Source organism: Haematobia irritans, chromosome 1 (assembly GCF_050003625.1).
Source record: "Haematobia irritans isolate KBUSLIRL chromosome 1, ASM5000362v1, whole genome shotgun sequence".
NCBI lineage: Eukaryota > Metazoa > Arthropoda > Insecta > Diptera > Muscidae > Haematobia > Haematobia irritans.
In genome coordinates, this window is record NC_134397.1 from 76,707,825 (window position 1) to 76,733,688 (window position 25,864).

Consider the following 25,864-nt stretch of genomic DNA (forward strand, 5'->3'; position numbering starts at 1 on the left):
AGATGGCACTTTCAAAACAGTTTAAATCACTCTAAATCACAAATAAATGAATTCCAATTTTCCTACACAAACCTGTGACGGAATCAAACACCTTGTTTTTATTATTTTATGTACATAGCATTGGTCATAAGTTCGGTTAACTGAAATTGAGTGGATTTTTTTCCAGTTATACGGAGTCCGCTTTACTGAAACTTTTTCAGTTATCCGAAGTTCGCATTACTGGAAGTTTTTTTCAGTTATCCGTAGTCCGCTTTAGCAAAAACTTCGGATAACTGAAATTAAATGGCTGCATTTTTAACGTTTCAGTAAAGCGGAGTCGACTGTAAAATGCAAGAATGCCGCTAACTGAAATTTAAAAGCCACAACGAAATTAAATCGTTTCATTCCAGCCTATCGCAATCATTTTGGACAAATGATGAATACAAGAAAATTATTTTGCTACTTAAATAAACATTATTTAATTATTTGCTATAAACATTTATTTTGGATATAACTTTGTTCAGAAAAATTTACTAATTTTATATTAAAAAGTATAAAACGTATAAGACCACCCAATTACCTATACCCCGGTATATAAAAATAAAACAAGTTCGATTATAATTTTATTATGATTTTTTATTAATTTGTACATTTATACACTAATTAAAGACCCTAGAACACAATGTTTTCTTTTCTGGATTATCAGCTTTCTTTCATTAATATTGTTATATTTAAAAATTTTTAATTATCATTTCTCATATTTAGCTTTCATGTTGTTTCCATTAAAAATTAAAATTGCATTAACATTTCTTTTGTTCAGTTCTCATTCATTTACGCCTCTTACACACAAAAAAACGAGCTCGCTTAACAAATGGAAAAGGGAGCAATTACGAGGAGCGGTAAAATAATAAAAAAAAAAACAATTCATTTCTTTGTAAAAAATGGGTGTTGAATGTAGAAGCACTGGGTTTACAGAGATAAGACGAAATCGTTTTTAAGCATATTTTAAAAAAGAAATCTTCATCGATTACATCTGCAGTATTATGACAATTAGCTTCTTCTACTTCTTCGTGTTCTGTGCAAACATTGTTGCATAACATTAGTCAATTCTAAATTAGCAGGGGATGATGATAAATGGTGGCCTGGTTGTATCTCTACAATATGACGCTGATGGAATGCTATTGTTGCTGATGGCTGAAGCGATGATGGTACTGTTGTAATAGGCGGAGTTTCCAACGGGCACCGGTCGCCGATTGGAAACTCCTAGAAGACATTCCTTAGGGGTAAAATTTCACCCAGCCACTTCTTCGCCAGCAAAATCCAATTTAACAACATCACCTGGTAAACATTCCTCCACATCAACTTCATTCTCTGCCGTATTTATACGGTTCAATGTCATTGTAATATCTGGACCAGACTTAAGTCCCACGGTAGCTCCTGCTAAAGCCATTGTAGTGGTGGGAACAACAACATTCGATCCAGCTGCTGGTGATACTATTGTGGATGATTGTGAAACCACCATTGCATTAGTATTGCATTTGTATTACTAACGGCAGCAACAGTCGATATTGCATTTGAAGAATTAGTAATAGTGGCTAATGTTGGAGTAGTATTTGCTGCCACCCCAATGGGACCACTCACTACTTGGGCGGCCGTTGTATTTGGTTGTTGCAATACAATATTTGCGGTCACAGCCACTGTGGTCGTGGCAGGTGTTGAGGATGCTATGTTGGAGTTGTTCACTGTAGCTGATGTAGTGGCTGCAATTGTGGGTGTCAGGGATGTGAGGGCAGATGCTACTGTGGCAGAAACGGCTACAGAACCAGATGCTGTTATATATGTTATATACATATAGCACTCCGTTATTTTTATTTCGTCAATCGAATTGCATTTTTAAATAACAACGCGAACCACTTTTGTATTCTAATTTAACACAAATCATTTGAATAAATCAATTATTTCTTAATTCACATTACAAATGGCGCCATGTTTTGAAACTAACTAATCTCAACATATGGAAGGATTTAAAGCCGACCTAATTAGGGACTATGCACTTTATGTCAGTTTTTCAACTCGAAAAAAAACAAAGTACCACAAATGAAAAAATATTTCGGTAGTTTTTCGCATTTTTGGTTTTGTATGGGATTTCGCTTCGGAAACCGAGCATAGTACCTACCTTAAACTCGAACTTAATACTCACCTTAAAGGTGGATATTAAATTCGAGTTGGAAGAATGGGTATTTTAGCAATTTGTCGCGGTTATTTTTCTTTAATAATTAATAAAAAAAACGTTTTTAATTGTGGCTTTGGGTCATTCCCCATCAAGTTATAATAAAATTAGCCTAAAAAGTTATAACTTTGTTTTGCTTGTACAGATTTATTTTCGATTATAGCTCTAAACTCAAACTTAATACACATCTTGAAGGTGGGTACTATGTTCGGTTTCCGTGCCAAAAAACAGCGTTTTTCTGGGTTACTTTTGAATCAATTAACTGTAACATAATCTTTGCTTTGGATTTTTATAGTTGTCTTCTTGGTTATTTGTTGACTTTTAAGATTGTTGTGTAACCGTGTATTGCGATTTCATCCATTTTTGTTATGCGATGTAGTACGTCCAGATTAAGAAATTCGTGTCATGTGGTTCTTGGTTACAGACAGAACACACGTCAGCTACGCTGCTATCAATCACCGATTACGTGGACTTTTGATTTTAAGATTTGATGGAATATCCGAACATAATACCCATCTTAAATGAGAAAAACATACAAAAGGGTAATATTGTCCAAATTAAATGTTGTGATTTCCGTCTCGAAATATTCAAAACTTCAAAGGAGCATTTGAAATATTTATTTTTTTTTTTAATGAACTATTAAAGACTCAAACAATTAAGGACTCATTGGAAACGTTGCTATTTTAGCCCGATATTAGTTTATTAAAATATACACACATTCATATAAAGAACAACTTTAGTACATACAGAAAATAAGTCTACTATAAACTAAAATATTGAACTACAAAAATGCTCGGTCCAAACTGGACAATTCATCGGCACTATCATTTTCCAGCACTACTAAATTTGGATCCGGCTTTTTTGTTTTCTTCTCCATTGTCTTTCGTTTTGTGACATTCGATTTCGAAATATTTGGTGTACTTTTTGTACTGCGTGTAGAACAACGCGATTGAGATTTTCCGGCGGGTGTCGTGCTACCTCCATATATCTTACGCAATGTATTCAATTTTTGTGACATTCTTCCAGAATCATTGGATTTGTTACCGTCCGATACAGGTGATGATTCCGCGAAACGTTCATAATCTATGCCAGGATCTGAATGATGAAAAAGTTCACGTCTGCAACTATGACTACGCGAAGAATTCTTTTTGCGCCTGGAACGTTGATTAGTTTGACACATATGTCGACGGCCTTCCCTCTGACAAGTGTGTGTCAATTTTCCCACATTGGGACCCCAATGTGTAGGACCTTCTAGCAGAAGAGGTGCAGACTTGACACGTTGCCTCATTAGTTCAATATTGAGATCGTATTCACGTTTTTGTAAAGCTTGCTCCGCTTTTCGGGTAGCTAGGCGCAATTTTATAATTTCTTGGTGTGTTTCGCTGCAATGAAAAAAAATGTTAATTAAATCGGATTGTATGTAAAGGTGAGTATTAAGTTCGAGTTTAACGGCTAAAATTCCCATTTTTTACGGTTACTTTTCTTTAATAATTCATTAAAAACAAAGTAAACTTTTTAAATTGTTGCTTTGGATGATTCCCCATCAAGTTATAAAAAAATTTGGCCAAAAAAGGTATAATTTTATTCTTCTTTTACAGATTTATTTTCGATTTTAGCGGCTAAACTCGAACTTAATACCCATCTTAATGCGTTGAAATTGCTATTTATAATTCCTAGTATTCATTCTGTATATTGCGCTTTACAGACTATCAGTTGTTCCGGACGACAGTGCTCGTGTCGTACATATCCCATATATTGTGCACATTATAAGTTAAGTCCGAAGGCATAATCGATACTGCTGCATATTTATGGAATCGATAACACATTTACCGATTATTTAGTCATAGCCGACAAGTCGTACCGATCCGACACACTGTAAGATTCTTTACAAACACCGACATCCCGTCCGGAATAACTGATAGTCTGTAAAGCGTATATAAACGCTGTCATACATCCGACAACAATCGATAACAACGCTCACAGAATTTTCGTTAGCAGATATAGCAATGCATTGAGTTTTGACGTTTCGTTCGTCTAGAGACGAACGAAGATTTTGACTTTTAAGGATTGAATTCCGAACAAAGAAGTGGAGATTTTCAAATTTATTTTTAGTGTCAAGCTTGAAATTTAGGCTCCATAAAATTAAATTTATACTCAAAAAACGATTGACCTCATACGAAGTATTATGCCACATCAATTCTAGCCATAAGAAATGCATAGCTACTTTTACTAGAAAATGTTGATTATGACAATGTTATCGACCGTTATATTTTGTTTCGTTTGCGTACCGATAACACAGTTATATCATGTATTTCTGATAGGAGAAAAATGTAAGCAATCGATTATAACGCTTACATTTGTTACATTTACATTAAAAAAACTTAAAGCAAAGATGTGAAAACGTGAACATAATTATACTAATATTCAATCGCTCAGTTAATTTAAAAAATATTTCCTTAATTTAAAATTTATATTTCTTTTTAGTGTTATTGACTGCTTGTAGTAGCTAATATCAAATAATATACTTACTTTAATGAAAGAGATTTCCATGCTGGTGTTTTACGCACTTCCCAATCGACATGAGGTGTTTTGTCATAATATGTACAATTATTTTTTAATTCTTTGACTTTTTTCCTGGAACACTCTACTCTCAAAGTAGCAGCAAGGTTGGGTCTGGCCACTGGGTGTACGGGGGAAGGAGTCGAATGCTAAAAACAGATGCGATTATATACTGAATATTGAATGCTGTAATGCAAATATGTTTTAGGGAAAATTTTTTCATTAGTTTTACTATTAAGCCCGGCATCCAAGTATAGGGAACTGTTCGGTACCCATAAACATGCTCACTGTCAACGCCACAAGCCTCAGGCGTACATCGTGGGCAAATGTGAATTTCCAAGAGTAAATACCAATTACTACACAAGTAATTTTCCTCGCTTTTCTAATTTTCCTAATGAAAATGCCATGCAGACTTGTTCCCAATTTTCTTCCCAATAACTCTTATAAAAAAACTGTATTGCCGGCATATGAACGAAATGTCCATTGTAGTTGCATACAACTTTTTTTTCTAATATTTATTTACCTTTCCAGAATAATCCTTTTTTGACGAATCCAAGTCAAAGATTTTAAATGGGATTTTATAGTTTTCATCCTTGACTTTAGATTTACGAAATTTTTTAGTATCGTCCGTGCGTTCAGTGGAAGAATCTGTAGTAGGTGTTTCAACAACTATTTTCGGAATGTTTCTAAGAAAATAAAATAAAATAAAATACAGTGGCATGTTACGATTATCTAAACAATGTGCTCTAGCTTACCCAGGAACATCGGATTTTGCATTCACTTTAAAGTAATTACTTAGTTTGTTGGGATCATTGTAGGCATCACTGTTTCCTTTGAATGCTAATTTTTCCAAAGTTTTCGTTTTATTTCGTAGTTCTGCTAATTCCGTGGGATCGGCTACTGAATGTAAATCATTGAACGACAGGGATTTTCTCAATCTCTCACGCAGCGTGGATGTAAAGGTGCTTCGCACAGGTACTCTAGTAAATTGTTTAAACGTCGTTAGGCCGAACGTTTAATAACTTCAGACTTTACTTACTTATCACTCGCAACTTTATTGACATTTTCACTTTTCTCCTTTGGTTCTTTTGAAGAACATCGTGTAAAAGACCGAGATTCTGTTCTATTCATTGCAGATGAAGTGACAGGTCGTCTAAATTCAGATTCATAGTCTTTCAGAGTTTTTCTGAATTTTTCAACTTCATCGTCCAAATCTTTTTTCAAACTAGAAATACAAAAACATGAACATTTGAGTAGTAACTTTTATAGTATGCTTGTGTTAGGTTAGATATAGTGACAACACGTTATTACCAAATGTGACCCTGTCTATTGTGCTACCAATGTGGCAAAATTATCTCTTATCGCTGAGTGCTGCCCGATTCCGATATTTCGCTCAATGGCTAAATCCGAATCCGAACGGCGTTTCACATTAAGGTCAGTAATAGTTTGCTTTTCGCGTTGAAATTTTCGCGGTTAATTTATTAAAGTAGTTCAATATAAAGCAGATACATTAACTCAATTGATGCGCAGTTTCTTGTTCATCTAGAGTTCGGCAAGACTTTACAAGACTTTATTTCCTCTTGGTAACGCATGTGATTTTTGAGTGTACTGAAGCTTCTCTAATGCGTCTTACAGACTATAAGTTTGTAAAGAATCTTACAGTGTGTCCAATCGATACGACAATTCGTTGATGACTAAATAATCGGTAAATGTGTTATCGATCCCATAAACATGCAGCAGTATCGATTATGCCTTCGGACTTAACTTATAATGTGGCCAATATATGGGATATGTTCGACACGACCACTGTCGTCCGGATAAACTTATAGTCTGCAAGGCGCATAAAGCAATGCATTTCTTACGCGTAGCCGAAATTTCGTTAGAGGTGTATGCCTGGCTTAACGCCATAAGAAATACTGCCTTATCGGCATGCAACAGGAAATATGAGAACTGCATACTGGGCTTTGAAGCCTGTATGCATTTCTAGCAAAATATTTGCAACATATTAATAGCGGAAATATCGTTAGAGGTACACAACAGACTTTATGGCGAAAAATGGAAACTGTCAATAACTTCGGTCCAACATTCCTTGTAGGTATTAGAGATTTCGGATTTGTTAAACATAACACAATTTTTTCTATGAGTGTCCGGGCTTTAAGTTTAAGTATTTCCTTAGTTTTGTTAAACTCTTACTATGACAAATTTCTTTTAAAAGCAGATGCATGTTACCTTTTTATGTCGCAAAATTTCTCATACGTTTTGCTCTCCGTCAATGTTATAGCAGAATCTGGCACTGTGGATCTATTATTAGCTGTAGTATAATTCAAAATGCTTTCCGACTCTTGAGATTCCGATTGAGATCTACTTCGATTTTTGGATTTAGCCGATTTCTTCTTTTTCTTGCTTTTCTTCGAGTTTGTACTATGATTATTGTGCGAAGAGAATGAAGAACTGGTAGTGGTACTGGTACTGCAACGGTCATCCACTACGGTGGTTATGGTTGGGGGAAAACATGAATTTGCTGTTGTTATCTTCAATTCACGACAGGTGCTTCTTAATGTATCCAGTGTGGAATAAAATTCCTCTTCGGTTAAGTGCGTTAACTCGCCATAATCTATGGGGGAAAATATCATACAAAGAAAGATAATTAGTTCAATAAAATATTGTAAAAAATGTAAAATAGAACCTGGTATGCTGTCGTAAAACTTAGCCATGGACCTTATACCCCCACATGACCACTTAAGGTCTGTGGTGGCCGTATCACAAGTTTTCGATGCCAATGCTGTTGTCGGTGTCATGGACAAACGGCCTAAATACATTTTTGGTCTATTGTATATGGGTGCTGGACAATTATTGCACGGATCAATGGGCACTTTTAAACAAGAGTTTATAAAGGATCTTCCCGAATGTGAAGTCATTCCGTAGATTTTATTTTTCAATATTAATGAAAATACGTATTGTCCTTCCGCTGTTTCCTTCGCATTTGATTGTTTATTTGAATGGTACAATGGGTTACCAAGGTAACCCCACTAATTTGTTTACCTTTGCCAATTGACTTAATTTCATTCCCCGATAGTAGAATTTATAGTGGTGCTATTTTTGCCATTGTATCAGACAACAAGGGTTACTGTACGCACTAAAGTTTTTTTTTTTTGTTTTTTGCTATATGATGGCATGCAACACATGTGAAGAACGATATAATAGAGAACTCACGCAGATCGCAAAGTTGTGGTTACGAACACCAATTTGGTTTTTGTATACACGAAAGGATTAACAGTCAATTTGTTTGAATTAGGTGTGTGAAATGTGGAACACGCTTATACACCTTCGTTCAGTCCAAATTAACAAAATGTTTCTGTTTATGGTTTTTGGGCTCCCTTATCTTAAATACTAAATTATTTATTAGCTGCCAGAGAGATTTTTTGGTGTGAAATGCATTTTTAATCCATCCAAAGCAGAACAGTTTTAGAATGTCATATGTCCTATTTGACTTCTTTGCTAAGCGCTTTAGAAAAAATAACCAAATTCAAATTTGGTTGCATTGGGGGAATATTGAGGCATCTATATCTTGTTTGCTGCTCAATTAATGCACATGAAAACTAGATTTAAGACTCAGCGAGTAGCATGCGATGTGACCAGTTGAATTGATGAGTCGAGTATCGAGTATGGCAGGGCAAGCATGTCAGGTGGACCTAGATTACAGATGGGACACACTTTAGCCACGCTGCTGTTTATCCCGAATAAAATTTCAAGCCGCTGTAATAGAGGTCACAAGTTTAACCTGCACTACCTTTTGTTGTTGTTTTGTAGCTGTTTCAAAAAAGCAGGTGATAATTCAAAATTTCATGTTGACTTCGCACCGTCTTGCAATCATCTTTTTTCTCTTACATTGTATATCCATTTTTTTTTAATTAACTGATTCATTTAATTGATGAAAGCGAATGAGGATGGTTGAGTTTCGCTAGTAGAGGCGGTACGTGTATTTAAACAAATTTTATTTGTGATAAGAAAGCTCTTTTTGTTTTGCCTACATCTAAAGATATTTATTGGTAGATACAGCAGAAAAAATCTACTAAATCACTAAAACGGGAAATCTGTTATATTGTCTGCTATTTTTAAACGCGAACATTCTAAAATATGTTTTAATGAATAGGACATAATCTGAGTTACGAATTACCAACACGCAAAATTTTTGAACTGTCCATAACTCGTTTGCCGTTCCATATTTTGCCAAGAATTTTATGAACAAAATTCAAACAAAAATAAAAATTGTGGAAAATTTTTTCGTTTCTGAATGTTTTTAAAATTAATGCATAACAGCAAATAAAATTGTTGCATTTAAGAGCTTATATGCACATTACTGGGTAGTAACATACACAAAACTATTAAATGTATTTCTTTTAAAAAATCCTCAGATGCATATTTCAGAAATTCGTAAGGCACAAAAAACTATTCTGGGTTTTTAAAAATACTTTGGGTATCACTGATAACTAGCTTGTTTTCACGGTTACATTTTTTTAATCAATTAATTTAGAAATATAAATTATTTCGCAATCGAAGACTTGAATCTTTTCCATCCATAATTTCACAAGACTTGATAAAAATATAATCGTCTTTATGTGTTCTTTTAATTCAGTGTTTTGGTGACAAAATCGAACATAGTACTCACCTTAACACTTACCTAAGACTTTTACGAATTGTTTTTTATATGAGTGTAAATATACAATGTTTTAGATGAACTACATCTCTATTTGCAATTATTTGTAGATAAACTTTAATTGAAAAGGAACTGAATCGATTAAATATTTATTTAAACAGTTCCAATTAAAAAAATTATATATACACTCATAGAAAAAGTCTGCTAAAAACAGCAGTCGATGTCTGCTATTATATTTTTGTACTTCAGGGCCTAATGAACTACAATTTATAAAATTTTTAGGTTATCAATTTTTCCCCAAAGCATATTTAAGAACCAAAAGTAGTTTTTGGTATATTTTTGCACTGTAATGTACTTATAAGCTCCTAAATACGATCAGCAAACATTTTGTTTGCTGTTATGCCTCAATTGTATAAATATTCCGATTTTTGGTCAAATACTATAGATATTCATAAAATATTGTTTTAATTATGTTAGGATAGCTCCTAAGTTGACATTTTTATTTGTTTTAGCCAAAATAAAACATGTTTTAGTGTAATCTAGCTTCAAAAATACCAGGAAATGTTTGCTATTTCAGCAAACAGTGACTGCTGTCCCTTTTTCAGCAGACTTTCTGCTGTTTTAGCAGACTTTTATGCTGTCCCTACTAACAAATTTCTTTGGGTGTACCCTGACGTCATAGTTCAAAGTTAAGATCCCGTTTAAGAATTGTAGAATTCATCGTTTGCAAAAAATATTTGAAAGCGATTTTATATAAAGTATATTGCAAAACTTCTCACATTTTATTTTGGCAAAATTTAAACGAATATTGCTATTGAAGAACGATCTGCGAATGTTTGCTTACATGGTTTATTTTTTTTCTTACAGCGATAATCCTAAAATTCATGATTTTATATAAAATGATATAATATCCGGTAGAGTTTTGTCGAGTTTGCAACGTATATTTGCATCGAATTTGTATTTACCTTTACATGTGAAAGCATGCTGGCACATACTCTTCTCATGCCCCAAGTTTTGTTTGGTATTGAGTTCTTTTCCGGGACGGCAATGCAGAATCTTAATAGAGTGAAGCTCATTGTCAATATGATCACCCGATTTGTGTACCGCATTCGCCGTAGGCAATCTATATATCCATCTGTTAAACGTTTTCTAGGTTGTTCCTTAAAGGATTTTGTTGTATGTCGAAACCTTTTAACATTCTACAAGGTTATTTATTGTAAGATCTAGACCCTTGGTTTTGAGACTTTTGTTTACTTTTTCACGTTCTATGAGAAATGTGCAAATATTCATTCCTCGAGTTAGGAAGAGTGTATATTCTAGATCATATACTGTGAGAATTGCTATAATGTGGAATGTGCTGCCTCATGAACTAAGAATTTTCTCAGCAATTGTAGCAATGTTTTTCGTGTGAATCTAATGTCGTATCTTAACGTCGCTAGCAGTGGATAAACATGTGTTTGGGCTACCTAATTATGGGACTTTACCCCCTTTTTATCTTAATATCATAGACCTTCGTTGTTATGGCTAGCATTAGACTAAAAATAATCATTGAATATTAGATTTATTACATAATTATTTAATGCTCAGGTACTTGCTAAGAGTAATATGTTCATTGGCCTTGAAGGCTTAATATTACTTTATGATTCAATAAATAAATAAAATAAATGTTTCTTAGAAACTTTCCCCATTTAGCGAATTTCCCTACTGGGTAATGAAAAGCTTTCTGAAATATATCCATTCTCCAATGCAATCGATGATAGTGTAACACTATAGCTCAACACTATTTATACACCGTAAATCGTAAATGCCATTATTAAATAACATACTTTAAGGGCTTTTATTTTTTTAGCACTTCAGCACAACACTGAAAGATTCAAAATCATCGACTATACTAAACGTTGACTTATCATCGTCGGTCAATGGGGCATTGCCCGGCCTTGAGAGTATAACAGTTTGATAACCAGCCTGATTAGCAGCTTCAGCCTCTACGAATAAAAAGACAAATGTAAGTATTGTAAAGATACTCCATGGCTATTAATACCTTTTACGACATCTGTCAAGAAAAGAATATTCTCTGGATTTTCGCCCAAAGCTTTACTTATATTCATGTACGACTGTTTATCTTGTTTGTGGCCACTTGTGGTATCAAAATGCTCCGAAATATATGGCAACAAATCGCCCAACTCACTTTGACCAAATAACAATTTTTGAGCTTTTATACTACCGCTTGAGTAAATAGATAGTCGTAAACCTTCATCTTTCCATCGCTTAAATGCAGCAGGTACATCTGCATAGACACTGCAAAGAGAAGATATTGTCAAATATTGATGGAAATATCTAATTCTAATCTAATACTTACTGGCCTTTAATAGCACCACTGGCATAACCTTTTTCCCATACAAATCCTTGAAGTTTTTTCAATGGTCCCACCTTCAAGTCTTTATCAATGAGGTATAGAACAAAATCATTAATTGTGTCAATTCCAAATGATTCTTCTGCAAGGTGTTTATGCTCATTTCTATAGATCTCGAATTCGGGTAGCTCTAGAAGTTCTTGAACTACTTCACTTGTCTCTTTACTAATCCATGTCTGTTCAAGATATTCCTTAGTGTGTAGTTTAGCATAGGGAAAAAGTTTATCCTGAAAAAAGATTCAAACGTTGTAGAATTTGTCTCCGAAAGTAGAAACCTCCAGGAACAATTAATGAATTCAGGACCGGAGCAAGGAAGTGAGCTCCATATGGTAAGATTTCTTTTAAAAATATAATGAAAAACACCAAGAACCACATTTCTCACAAGTATGAAAATTCAAAGCACATTTATTTTGAATTGTATAGGAACAATAGGAAAATGCTGATCTGATAGAAATTAGTACACGCCTTCCAAAGTACAGAGATGACCCAGGTATTTTAATGAATTCATTTCCTAAAACACCCAGGCGCTTCCACACTTGGGAAGGGAGGCCAAGATTCACAAATTCACTAAAATGCTAAAGTTTGCTTGTAAGGATTCCATAAGTCCCATTCAATACAAGCTTCTGCAATGGTGGAATCCATGATAAGCATGCAAACTATTTAAAAACCCAAAACAACACTTTTTTGTTCTTCCATGGGAAGCATTTTTATCAACTGGAGCTTCAATTTTCTCAACAAATTTTTGCGCTCTTCTATTAAATTATGAATTAAACAATATTCCTAATGTAGTTCCATGAATATTCTATATTCTGTCATGATAAAAAAAAGCTACTTTACTTTAACAAAGCTAATAGAAGTTGTAGTCCCTTCAATATCCGTCAATATAACTTTTGCCTTGAATTCTTTAGAAGAAGACATTATTGAAATAGTCTGTAAATAGCTTGAAAACACTTTTAAATGCAATAAAAACAGATCCCAAACTGATAAGAATAACTGTTCTCAAATTTGAACATGTAAAAAAGTGTGAACAGATGATTTTTGTAAACAATCCATTTCGTAGTGTAAAAACGACATTTTGCAGGGATATCAAGGAGTGTAAATACAATCATAGCGAATGTCGGTAGTGACGAAATGTTGTTTACTTAATGCTTACATTTTTATGGTATTTAAATACCATAAAAATGTAAATTAATTTCTTTAAAAAAAAAGTTGTGGAAGGAACGATTCTAAGTGCGGTATACACCATAAATCGTAAACGACTGTTTTACTTGACCACAATAAATTTAGAAAGACGCCAATAAGAGCCCCCACAAACTATCAGAACATGTGAATTTTAAGGTAGTAGTAAAATAATCATTGTGGTCAAGTAAACACGATTGTTTACATGTTTATTAATTTGATTAAACCTTTATAAATTCTTATAAATGTAACATTTATACGACTATGACATCACATTTAACATAACTTTCTGCATTAATAAAAGAATGATGTTGTGTTACAAGTTGCAAGTTACATGTTGCAGCGTCTATCAGCCAGTGCTTTTATTCTCGATGGAGGCAGCGTGTCCGGAAAAATATTTGAAAAACTATCACTTTATTTCATTTGGAAAGTCAAAAATTGTTCACCAATATACCTTTCATAATCTTAAGGGAAATAACTATATTTTCAGCATTTCATTATCGTTTTTATTTAAATTAATTATAAAAAGCTAGTTGCGCTTGGTGTTTCATAAAATAGAAAATGGCTCTTGTAACAATAGCATCCCTGCCAACATTTTTTGAATTTGGGGGCGCTTCTGAGAATCCCCAGTACGTTGAAAACAATCATATACGATATCAAAAACTCGTCGGAAAAGCGCCGTCACTATTGAGAAGTTGTACCACGCCAAGTTACTACAAAAAGGTTTCGCATGAGTGCAATTATTAGGTGCCTTTATAGATCAATTTAGAACGACGCCAATAAGAGACCCTCCAAACAATCAGAAAAAGCACATTTTAAGATAGTGGTAAAAGAATCATTGTGGTCGAGTAAAACACGTTTGTTTAGATATTTAATAATTTGATTAATTATTTACAAATTCTTAAAAATATAACATTTATACCACTATCACATCACATTTAACATAATTTTTTGCATTAATGATGAGGTAGAGTTACAAGTAGCGAGTTACATGTTGCAGCGTCTATCAGCCAGTGTTTTCATTCGATGGAGGCAGCGTGTCTGTAAAATATTTGAAAAACAATCACTTTATTCCATTTGGAAAATCAAAAATTGTTCACCAATATACCTTTCACAATTTTAAGCGTAAAATCTATGTTTTCAGAACTTTATTTTCGTTTTTATTTAAATAAAATATAACAAGCTGGTTGCGCTTGGCGTTTCACAAAAAATAAAATGGCTTTTGTAAAAGTAGTGATGGCAAAATACATGTATGAAGTACATTTTGTACTTTATGATATGCTGCCCCCCATCACAGTAGGATGGTTGTAGTGACATTTACGAGTCTGTGGTAGCGATGAAGATGAAATGGAACTTTGAAATGCTGGCAGGGATGTACATTTCATACATTTTCATACGCTTCCCCCAATCACAGTTGGCGATTGTTGCAGTGTCACTTACGAGTCTGTGGTAGCAATGAGGATGAAATGGAACTTTGAAATACTGACAGGAAAATGTACAATCGATCACAATAACAAGCTGCAGTATTGTGCCGGTCGGACCATGGATAGGTTAAATTAGGTGCAGCCCGATATTTCAGGCTCACTTAGACTATTCAGTCCATTGTGATTCCACAGTGGTGAACTTCTCTCTTATACGGCGTTCTCACCAAGCATGTTTTGGGGTTTGAAATGTTTTCCCTTTATAAGCACTTCAAAACGAGTCGTTTTCGCCATACTAAAAAACAAGTTCAAAACACAAGTTTTCTTCCAAAACACGTCAATTTTAGAATGTGAACCCATATAATTTGGAATATACCCCTAATAACATACCCTATTCAAAATATATGTCAAAGATTATCTTAAATAACAAGATGTCTATATGCTTCCTCTTTTTTTCCAATAGACTCATGAGTTTAGGTCCATATATGTATGAGAGAGTTGGAAAAAATGGGTATGATGTTACGAATTTAAAAAAGAAAAGAAAATGAAGAATTTTCAATTTGGTTAATATGCCTATTTCTGTACTCTTTTTCATTCAACATTTATGCCAAAAGAAATTACTTCAAGTAAATTGTGTTTATTTTTATTTTGTTGGGTCTTTATTGGTACCGTATCTTTACAAATTACATTGCCATACAAGACATAATGACTAATATGGTTTATTTATAATTATATGATGATAAAAATGGCAATTTTAACGGCTAAACTGGAACTTAATACCCACCTTAAGTCATTAAATCATTAAGAGATGTCTATTATGCTCCCTAGTGTTCTTTCTGCGTTAATTTTTCTACAGTTTTTCTGAGAAAATAGGAATTTTTACTTTACAGTTTTAATTTTGGAAACACGCCCGTAGTAGCGGCCAATTCAAAATGTTTCCCTCTTTTAACTTCTTTATTTGTCAATTGTTGTTTTTTATCTCTTTTTGTTCGTGTTTTTGTCTAAACGAAAAATTTAACAGTCACAAATTATTACACATTATTGGTCCCCCGAACACAGCTATTTAGACACATGATTGCTACGAATACAATTTTAAAGAGGAATTGGAGAAAATGTTGCAAAGAAACCTTCCAACAAGCAAAATAGATAACGAACGTGTGTGATCCTAAAGTCGTGCACTTTTATCTATTCAAGAACAAGAGGCAATTTGGACATCTTGTTATAATTACAAAGTCTTTGATATATGTCAAAATATTAATTTTAAAAGTTTCATAAAAAAAAGGAATAAACAAAGGCTTTTAAGAACATGGACATGTGAAAATAACATAATTTTTTCCCTTTGCGCTTGCGGTAATTATTTGGACATACGTTGCATATATGTGAATTTCGAGTAAATGTGAATTTCTAGTTTCCAAACTAAAAAATCTCAACCCGGTGTGAACGGTGAAATATTTTTTTGAAAAACGAGTGAGGAAAACGAGTCGGTGGGAACATAGCATTATCATTGAGTGCTGCCCGATTCCATGTTTAGCTCAATGACAAGGGACTTCCTTTTTATAGCCGAGCCGTCAATTCTTAGCGTTCTGCCACAATGCAAGATTCCTTACAAAACCACAGACATTCCGTCTGGAAAAATTCACGGGCATTATCGTCTATATTTTTGAACGGCGCATAATCTGCATATCCGGAGATATGCGTATGAACGGCCCCATTGCTATCACTTCTGATGACATGTCAAGTCTCAAAAGAAGAAGACGCTATAGGACAACACATAGCTGTAAAAAGTCGGAGTATTATTAAAATGGGAGTAGAAAGTTTTTGATCACCCTTGGAAAACACCACATAGTATGCGTATTTTCATATTTGACCAAATTAAAAACTAAAATTCCAGTTAATAAATATTAAAACAATTTCTTTTGTGCGTGGACTATTATCTGTGATTTATTTATGAAGGACAGAAACCACATTTTCCTGATTTCGATGGAAATTATGGCGAGTACTGTTGCAAAATAGTTGCCCAAAGTAGAGGCACTACTACCACAATATAAATAGAAATGACCAGCAACAACGAATAAACATTTGTTAAAAAAAATAAATTGCACGTTCGAAAGCAAAAGAAACGAATGAAAACAAAAAAATTAATTTGGCTACATACCTTTTACATTTGCCCTACCCAATTCTTAATATAAATGAATTTCCTAAGGTTTCTTGTGCTGTGTTTATGTTCAATATCGTAAGGCGACTCTCCTCTTGGTGCTCAAAGAAAGTAAAATAAAGCCGGTGGTTCTCTGGGTCAGTGATAATAAAAAATATTTTAAATATCGAACGAAGTTAGAGAAACAGCTGTTTTCCTAATACCAACAGGCTCACAGTCGACCCAGTTCGCCCAACAACTGGTTTGTGGCAAAACAAAAACAATTGCCCCCCAAAAGCTCCCAAAGTCATGTAAGGCGACAACAATCGTTGCTACACCAACGACAAAGGCAACAGAGCGTAGCATGCAATTGTAACCAAACCAAATTGTACCCCCTAATTGACCGCGAGTCCCCTGTCAAGGTTATTGGCGTGACAAGCAATCGCAAGATAAGAACAACAACGGCAATAACAAAAGCGCCATAATCAAGCGGGTGGAACAGCCCTCACATACATTCTCATTTTAGTTTCTTTTTTTTCTCACACAAACGTGCTCCATCCATTCATACTATCGCGAAAAATATCCGTGGCATACGCACTACCAACACAAACACATACGCGCGAATACTCGAAACTAATACTCTCGTCTTGCAGTGATTATTGTCGCCACGAGCGAGTAGTGTAAATCGAAAAATAATTATGAGAAAGGGCAGCACAAGGACAACTTGACACTAAAAGACTTTTCGAAAAAGAAAACACAAATCAACGTTTCTTAGCGGTCAATAATGATGGATTCTCAACAAGTTCTTGTTGTACCGCCTCAGCAATCTTTGACCTCAACATCTACGTTGACACAACAGCATGCTCCTGCTGCTCCATTTCAGGCACAATGTGCAATTTGTGGCACCAAACAGAAACTATTGAGATGTGCCAAATGTAAATGCATCTACTACTGTTCAACGGATCACCAGCATAGAGATTGGCCTACACATAAGCAAGAATGTCGGCAATTGGCCAAGCAAAGACAGATCAACAACCGCCTCCAGCAATTAACCAACGGCTGTAGTGCAATGAATATCAATTCCAATTCTTTAGTTTCATCAAATTCCACAAATGCCTGCTCTTCCATGTCTATTCCTGCTTGTTCCGCCTCCGCTTCTACATCAGCTAGTTCCAATTGGCCCTTACCTTTTGATGGGACAACATCAAATTTTCAATATTCTCATAATCCTGATGGCTCCATAATATTGGGAACGAATGAAAATGAAATAATGAACAGTAAAGCTGAATCGGTGACAAGGAGTTCCAATTCTGGAGAGTTTATGGGTAATTTTGTCAATTCTTCAACTTCCGATCAAATGCATGTGATGCAAGGTGCTATATCCTCAACTGATACCAGACCAGATAATAGCCAACACCGGAATTTAGCATCGTATTATCAACCACAACAACAGCAACAGATACATGTTCCCAATCAGCAACAACAACTACAACCTGTGCCTCATTTCAGCAATTATTTGGTAAATCAACACGAGAAGAGTTCTAGCTACCAAATCGGTGCAGCTGTTGTTGGTGATAATCTTATGGAAAATGCCAAGTAAGTAAAAGTATTTTTTCTTTAAATGTGTCAATCAATAAGGGGAAATGCTTTTTTTTTATTCATGTACTTTGTGTGGTATATTGGAAAATGTATATGCTTAATAAATGGCAAAATCATTATAATATGACACACTCCCATGTTCCGATATTCGGAATCGCAAAAATTTATTTTGCTTATAACGATAAAGTCTAGATACTCTCGGACTTCAATGAAATTTCAAATTCTTCTGTTGCATTCAAAATCGCCATTTAGTAAAATATTATCGCCGTAGAGCCCAGGCCCAGTTGATCCTTTGGATTACCTCTGTTCCGATCGTGGCTGCATGACCTGTGTCAATCCATTTATTTATTCAATCTTCTTTCAGTTCGGAATGCGTAGGTTAGGTTAGGTTAGATTAGGTGGTAGCCCGATGTATCAGGCTCACTTAGACTATTCTGTCCATTGTGATACTACATTGGTGAACTTCTCTCTTATCACTGAGTGCTGCCCGATTCCATGTTAAGCTCAATGACAAGGGACCTCCTTTTTATAGCCGAGTCCGAATGGCGTTCCACATTGCAGTGAAACCACTTAGATAAGTTTTGAAACCTTCAGAAATGTCACCAGCATTACTGAGGTGGGATAATCCACCGCTGAAAAACTTTTTGGTGTTCGGTCGAAGCAGGAATCGAACCCACGACATTGTGTATGCAAGGCGGGCATGTAACACAAAGTAACAATTGTAGGAAGCTTGTGATCAGCTGCTACAAATGCAACAAACTGGTGATGATAAGTGGATCCACTACGACAATCCTTCGGTCATGCCTAAACATCGACGACAAGACCATATATCTACAGAAAGAAGATTATGGTGTTTATTTGGGGAGACCAGTTGCGTGCGGTGTAATATGGAATGCTGCAAGCGAGAGATACCATCAATGGAGCATTATATCTGAATCAATTGATGCGTTTGAACCATGTATTGCGTGATAAACAGCCACAATATTTGAAGAGACACGACAAGGTGAAGTTGCATCACGAAAACACTCGTCACATGTTGTAAAACTTTTTGTTTTGTTTCAAATAGGTTAAAAACAGAGTAAGAATTCATAAAATGGTACAAATCATTAAAATTTTGTCGAAAAACACGCTAAATCCAATCTGAAAAAATTGTGAATTTTTGAAAATATTTGAGGTCAAACGTTTGCGAAAAGCGTTAGAATCCATTAAAAAGAATAAAAAGTTATAAAAATTATTTATTTGACAAAATATGACAGAATTTTTTTATTTACATCCAAAACATTGAATTCGGATCACACCTAAAGAAGTGATGCAAATTCAGTGAAACGGCTGTTGAAATGGAGGACTTCCGTCCTACGACAAGCCCATGTTAAATACATGGATCCAAAAAGAACATTTTCATTACTTTTTTGGCGACGATTTTTTTTGCTTGGATGTTAAGCATTAAACTTTCATTTGGTTGCTTTACTACAGTTGAGGGATAAGATAAACACGGAAGATCCATTCAAATTCTTACGATGGTCATGGACAAAAACGTAACAAGAACAATTTATTATTTGATTTCTTGGTTAACATAATTTGCTGCCGACTTTACAAATTATTTTTTTTAGGGGGTACAGTCAAATAGTAAATAATTGTAATATTTTATTTACAATTAGCAAAAAAGAACACATTTTTTGTGATATGATGATTTAATAAATTACTTTATAATTTTCTATTGCACATTTCTGATGATGTTATCACGGCGAATATTTGTTTACTACTAATTAAAATTGATTATATCAATTCGAATTCATATCGACAGTAAAAATACTTGAAACATTGTTCATGCGTATGAGTGCCTAACAAAATAAATGTGCGAATATTTAATCCATTTATAAGACCATTATAATGAACTGAGTAGAAATGTTTATCAATAGACGAATATGTATCCATGTACTCATTATTATTATGAAAATATTATTTAAAATTAGTATTGAGTATTATTTATATAATTTTTAACCATATAATATTTCCAGATAAATGGTCTTCCTGTGGAAAATCGACTTTTTTAACTTTTTTTTTTTCAAATTTATGGCAATATTTATATTCCGAATTCCATTGAGAATTGTTTACCCAAAAGAGCACCCCAAATAAATTTTATACATAAAAATACCCCTAATCGTGAAAAAACTAAAATTGGCAACACTGATATACATTACCCAGAATGGCGTATCGGCATAACTGCCAATAAATTATTCGAATTACTAATATTTATCTACTTGAAAATAATCTTTGAATAAATAATGACGTGTAGTATATTTCCAGGAATAGAAGAAAAGAAAATAATATTGTTTTTCCGGGGATTCCCTAGCCCCATATGTTAACTGGATAGAAATTATCGAAAAAATTCTTTTTAAGTAAATCATTGGGAGCCACCGTGGTGCAATGGTTAGCATGCCCGCCTTGCATACACAAGGTCGTGGGTTCGATTCCTGCTTCGACCGAACACCAAAAAGTTTTTCAGCGGTGGATTATCCCACCTCAGTAATGCTGGTGGCATTTCTGGGGGTTTCAAAGCTTCTCTAAGTGGATTCGGCTATAAAAAGGAGGTCCCTTGTCATTGACCTTAACATGGAATCGGGCAGCACTCAGTGATAAGAGAGAAGTTCACCAATGTGGTATCACAATGGACTGAATAGTCTAAGTGAGGCTGATACATCGGGCTGCCACCTAACCTAAGTAAACCATTTCTTTGGGCGATACTAATTATTTATTTGATTTTGTTAAGTTGCAATTTGGTCTCCTACAATATTAGGTCATAGTGATACAAAAGTCGAAATCGTTGTTTGGACTAATTGAGTTTTTCAAAATCGTCGAAGTCGACTTTATGTAATCTTCAAATTACTAGCAAAAATCAAAAAGCCTACTTTTGTAAAAACCGAAAATTCGGAAGTAGATTTGTTCAAACTTTTTTTCAATGCTTAATAATCCTAACCTAACCGACCAGCAAAGTTTCAGCGGTGGATTACCCCCTCTCAGCAATATTGGTGATATTTCTGCCTGTTTCAAAGCTTGTCTACGTGGTTTCGCTGCAATGTGAAATGCCCTTAGGTCTTGGCTACAAAAAGGAGGTCCCTTGTCATTGAGCTAAACACAAATCGGACAGTAATCATTCATAAAAGAAAAGTTCACCACTTGTGGTCACAATCGATTGATTAGCCTACGTAAGGCTAAAACAATGGGAGTTACCTAACCTATGCTGAAACTTCAATAAATAGTTGAGATTCTGGACCTCAAAATTAGCGTAAAAGTTAAAAGTCGGTTTTTTCAAAAGTCGAAAAGTCAAAAATTCGCCTTTTCATATATCAAATGTGACCGAATTTTAGATTTCTGATCTTGTGATCAAAATTCACGGTGATATAATATGTTATGATTCTCTGTTCGACCGAATTTAGATTCTTTAGTCGTTTTTCTATCGGTTTATGAGTAATTTGTTTTTCATTTAATTTAAATTGTAAGGAATAATAAATCCGTATATGAATATTATTGTCAGCGCCACCTATATGTTACAATAAGTTATATACGAAAAAAAGAAAAAAAAACCATATAAACCTCCATAGAAATTGGCATAATTTCAAATTTTAACCAAAGTTTGCTTTCGATTGATATAAAAACCGTTTGTCAAACCTCATCAGAATCGCAATAATGCAGCGGAGAGAAATGTGACCACTGTTGCCAAATGGAAAAAGATGGACAGCCGGATTTATATGTGAAAGATAGACCATTTAGTCCTTTATTCGATGGCAAAAAAGAATATTGCAAAATATGTTTTGGAGTCTCAATTTATGGTCTGGATAAAAGTAGTGACACTGCTCATTAAGAGAAATGAGACCACTGTGGACAAATGAAACAGATTTAAGCGTTTCAATATATGACTTGTATTTAGTGGACGCACTGTTCTTCGTGTTATGTTTTTGCTGAAGATGTGGACATGAATTTAATATATGTCACAGATATTTTTTGGTATTTAATGTCTTGAGAATCATTAAGTCGGCAAAATATAAGATTTTTTGACAATCTGGACGGGATATATCGGAGCTACGCAATTTGAGTTTGAGCTCTGTTGCCAGAATTTTTCGAGATAAATCCTAAAAATTACTAAAATATATCCCCAAAAATCCCCAACCGAAATATTTTTACCCATGAAAAATCCCCAAAGAAAAATGCTTATAATAATTTTATGTATATAAATTTCATTCTAAAAAAAATAACAACAATCTCATATTATCGAATTCTTTAATAGATAAGGGATTAACAAGTCTGTCAGATGGTCAATAACACTTGCAATGAACATTTATACAAAGTTGTACTATATTTTATTGAAAACATATATAAAAAATTTCCGTAGTTTTATATTTTTGTTTTTATTTCTTCCCAATTTTATATTTTATTTTCTGATGACTAACAGTAGGAACAAAGAAAAGGGAAATTAAGCTATAACACACAAAAAAAAACTGTGAACCCACCAGGAAGGAAAATTTTGATTAGTCACGCCGATTTCATAAAAATAACCACAAGTAATAATGGAAGTGGGACACTTTTCATATTTGTTACATATTGTAAATACCCAGCAAAAAAAAGCGTCGCCAAAAAAGTAGTGAAAATGTTCTTTTTGGGTACGGAAGTGGTGCACAATTGACGCAGAAGTGATGAATTTAACATGGGCTTGTCATAGGACGGATGTTCATCATTTCAACAGCCGTTGGACTGAATTTGCATCACTTCTCAAGGTGTGATGCGAATCCAGTGTTTTGGATGTGAATTAAGACATTTTTTGATATTTTGACAAAAAAATATTTTTAAATTTTTTTATGATTTTTAATGCATTATAACGCTTGTCCGGAACGTTCGACATTAAATATTTTCAAAAATTCGCAATTTTTCTAGAAAGGATTTAAAATTTTTTCGGCAAAATTTAAATAATTTGCACTATTTTATTAATTCTTAATCTTTTTTTTTAGCTGTTTGAAGCAATAAAATTTTAAATTTCCCATGAAAAATATGAAAAATGCGAGTTATAAAAAAATTGACTCAAATGAACTTCCTTTGCAGTTAAAATAAAGAACATCTTTGGGAGGACCTTTTTGGAAGTGCTTTTAAAGTCGTGTCGTTAGAAGAACTTCCAATTTTTTTTTGCTGGGTACATATGAAGCTGTGATGGTAAACAGGAACTCGGTTTAGCCCAAGCCAAATGAATTCGTAAATATTGACGTATAAGTCTTATTGTACTTCGCTTTTACACGTTCTAAAGGGTGGTTAAAATTTCAAGTGTCGATGTTGATTTTGAATAAAACACAAACTATTTCGGAAATTATTGTAATTTTATTTTATTATGATATATTGGTATTACTCAATTATGTATGAAACAAAATATCGGCCAAATGGGCGCCGCGACCTCGGTGGCACACCTTCATCCGATGGTCCAAATTTTCGATGACGCTGAGGCATAGTGGAGGTTCTATGCCGTTAATGTGCCGAATTATCTCATCCTTTAGCTCTTGAATTGTTGCTGGCTTATCGACGTACACATTTTCTTTCAAATAACCCCAAAGAAAAAAAGTCCAACGGTGTCAAATGACATGATCAATGTCAATTGGCCGCCAACAATTGACATCGCCATTACGTCAGATAACAAGAGCCATTGTTTCGTTAGCTGTGTGGCAAGTGGCACCGTCCTGCTGAAACCACATATCGTCCACATCCATATCTTCCAATTCGGGCCATAAAAAGTTCGTTATCATCTCACGATGGCGAACACCATTCACAGTAACTGTCTGACCGGCCTCATTTTGAAAAAATACGGCCCGATGATGCCGCCAGCCCATAAACCGCACCAAACAGTTACTCTCTGTGGGTGCATTGGTTTTTCGACAATCACTCTTGGATTCTCATTCGCCCAAATGCGGCAATTCTGTTTATTGATGAATCCACTGAGGTGAAAATGTGCTTCATCACTGAAGATGATTTTCTTCGAAAATTGATCATCCACTGTTGACATTTCTTGGAACCATTTAACACGTTGTTGGATTGTGTATCTCTCCATGGTTCAAATTGAGTAAGTCTGCAATAGAGAAATGTCAAATAAAATTCGGAAAAAAAACTTGGCGTTTAGGTGTGGTTCACATTCAACATCGGCCCTTACAATTTAAACAAATTTAATACCATCTGATTAATGGTGGAAAAATCTCCAGAAAAATTCCCAAAACACGGCTTTATCCCTAGCAAAATCCGCAGATCCCTAAAGTCAAAAACAATATCCCCAACCACGAGAAAAAATCCCCAGTTTGGGGAAACATCCCCTAATCTGACAACACTGCGTAGTAGATTTAAATGAGAACGATTTCGAAGTTCTTACCTTCAAAGTCAACGCAAATTTCTATAGTCGAACTTTATATTAGTTCATTGGAATTTAATTGTTTTTGGTAAAATTTTAGTTAAATTTTGTCATATGTGATAAATATTTAATTGCTTTGCTTACTGTATGACATGAACTAAAAATGAGTAAAAAGTTTTATACTAATGAAGTATAAACTTTACTATGTTTTGACATTTACACAAAATAGTTAATATTTTTCTAAAATTAGTAAATTTTACTTAAATTGTGTCTGTGGGATTTAGCCTCCAATAGAAACTCCCTGGCTACGACTATGGTTTTAGTTCAACGATAAGAAATCTTCTACTTATCACTATCTTCGAATGTCATGTTATATAGCACTTTAAAAAGTGTGAAATACACAAAAGTATCACCTGCCTTAACAAAGGGACTAACCCTCGTTGGTAAACACTAATTTGAATACGTTGGCCACCAGATCCGCAATATGATTTGCAATACGTAAAATGTAAATATTTATATTTCCTTTCGGGGGATTGCTGCGTGTTTTTGTTTTAAAGATATCTTCCTTTTAGTGACACAAGCTCAAAAAAAATTCATCCGAAACAAAATGAATTTATCGAAAACTTGACTCATTATTCCATTGTTTTATTACTGACAAATTATACAGCTCTACGGTTATACACCCCACCTTTTCAAATATATATAAATGTCTTTCTTTTTTCTTTAATTTTTGATTTTATTTAACTGATAACAGATACGTGAGTTTGCTGGGTGAGCGATTGTCACTTTCAATTGGAAGTTTTTCAAATGAAATTTTGTTTGAATAATTTGGACTTGGTATATGGAAATACATCTGCTAATTTATGATTTGAACAAGAACAAAAAACGAGAAAACAAACAATTGAATATTTACCTTGCGATTAGATTACAATTTTTTATTCGTTTTCTTGGGTTCTTTCATATTTTAGGTTTATGAATGCATAGTCTTGGAAGGGCGGTTTCAGATCACATGCAATTCTTAAGTGTTCTAGGAAAGTACGTGCTGCCAGAATTAAACATTTTATCAGATATCTTTCACACACTTTCGAAAAGTGAGTAGTTAGCTGCTGGTAGGGAAAGTAAAAAGTAGAACGCAATTCATCAGAGTTGTGTACACAAAAGGTCATTAATATTTACTCTGGTAAATAAACGACAAACTGATTACTTGCTTCAACCACTGAAATGTAGAAATTATGGATGATTAAAAGATCTTCGAAGTGCAAATACATTAAGCTAAAGTAATTCCTATAATGTATTTATGCAATGTTTAATTATTTA

At 34.1% G+C, this 25,864-nt stretch overlaps 3 protein-coding genes and 1 long non-coding RNA gene across 4 annotated transcripts in view; 1 reads left to right on the top strand and 3 right to left on the bottom strand.

Annotated features, from left to right (window-relative positions):
* Positions 1-2,890: 2,890 nt before the first annotated feature.
* On the bottom strand, positions 2,891-8,907 carry LOC142221223 (uncharacterized). The gene is made up of 7 exons (XM_075290853.1): positions 7,455-8,907; positions 6,998-7,382; positions 5,808-5,993; positions 5,524-5,748; positions 5,292-5,454; positions 4,739-4,917; positions 2,891-3,591 (listed from the first exon to the last, which is right to left on the bottom strand). Exons 1-7 carry the CDS (start codon positions 7,684-7,686, stop codon positions 2,991-2,993), a joined length of 1,971 nt encoding a protein of 656 aa, XP_075146968.1. The 5' UTR covers positions 7,687-8,907; the 3' UTR covers positions 2,891-2,990.
* A 2,328-nt stretch (positions 8,908-11,235) lies between these two features.
* Positions 11,236-12,833, bottom strand: Enoph (enolase-phosphatase E1). The gene is made up of 4 exons (XM_075290854.1): positions 12,676-12,833; positions 11,785-12,065; positions 11,467-11,723; positions 11,236-11,410 (listed from the first exon to the last, which is right to left on the bottom strand). Exons 1-4 carry the CDS (start codon positions 12,754-12,756, stop codon positions 11,271-11,273), a joined length of 759 nt encoding a protein of 252 aa, XP_075146969.1. The 5' UTR covers positions 12,757-12,833; the 3' UTR covers positions 11,236-11,270.
* Positions 12,834-13,871: 1,038 nt separating this feature from the next.
* Positions 13,872-14,391, bottom strand: LOC142239310 (uncharacterized). Its single transcript, XR_012722988.1, has 2 exons — positions 14,126-14,391; positions 13,872-14,058 (listed from the first exon to the last, which is right to left on the bottom strand). It is a non-coding gene; the product is annotated as an uncharacterized LOC142239310 (long non-coding RNA).
* Positions 14,392-16,262: 1,871 nt separating this feature from the next.
* The window catches only part of Hph (HIF prolyl hydroxylase), a 58,324-nt gene continuing 48,722 nt past the window's right edge, over positions 16,263-25,864 (top strand). The window contains exon 1 of the mRNA XM_075290855.1: positions 16,263-18,168. Coding sequence (XP_075146970.1) covers positions 17,357-18,168 — 812 coding nt within the window. The 5' untranslated portion in view covers positions 16,263-17,356. The remainder of the gene's footprint in view (positions 18,169-25,864) is intronic.

Coding starts and splice junctions, on each gene's coding strand:
- LOC142221223 (XM_075290853.1), bottom strand. CDS start 7,686: ATGACTTCACATTCGGGAAGATCCTTTATAAACTCTTGTTTAAAAGTG. Junction 5,994..6,997: donor AAATTTTGCGACATAAAAAG/GTAACATGCATC, acceptor TTGTATTTCTAG/TTTGAAAAAAGATTTGGACG. Junction 5,455..5,523: donor GCAAAATCCGATGTTCCTGG/GTAAGCTAGAGC, acceptor TTATTTTCTTAG/AAACATTCCGAAAATAGTTG.
- Enoph (XM_075290854.1), bottom strand. CDS start 12,756: ATGTCTTCTTCTAAAGAATTCAAGGCAAAAGTTATATTGACGGATATT. Junction 12,066..12,675: donor CTTCTATTAGCTTTGTTAAA/GTAAAGTAGCTT, acceptor ATCTTTTTTCAG/GATAAACTTTTTCCCTATGC. Junction 11,724..11,784: donor AGTGGTGCTATTAAAGGCCA/GTAAGTATTAGA, acceptor TTCTCTTTGCAG/TGTCTATGCAGATGTACCTG.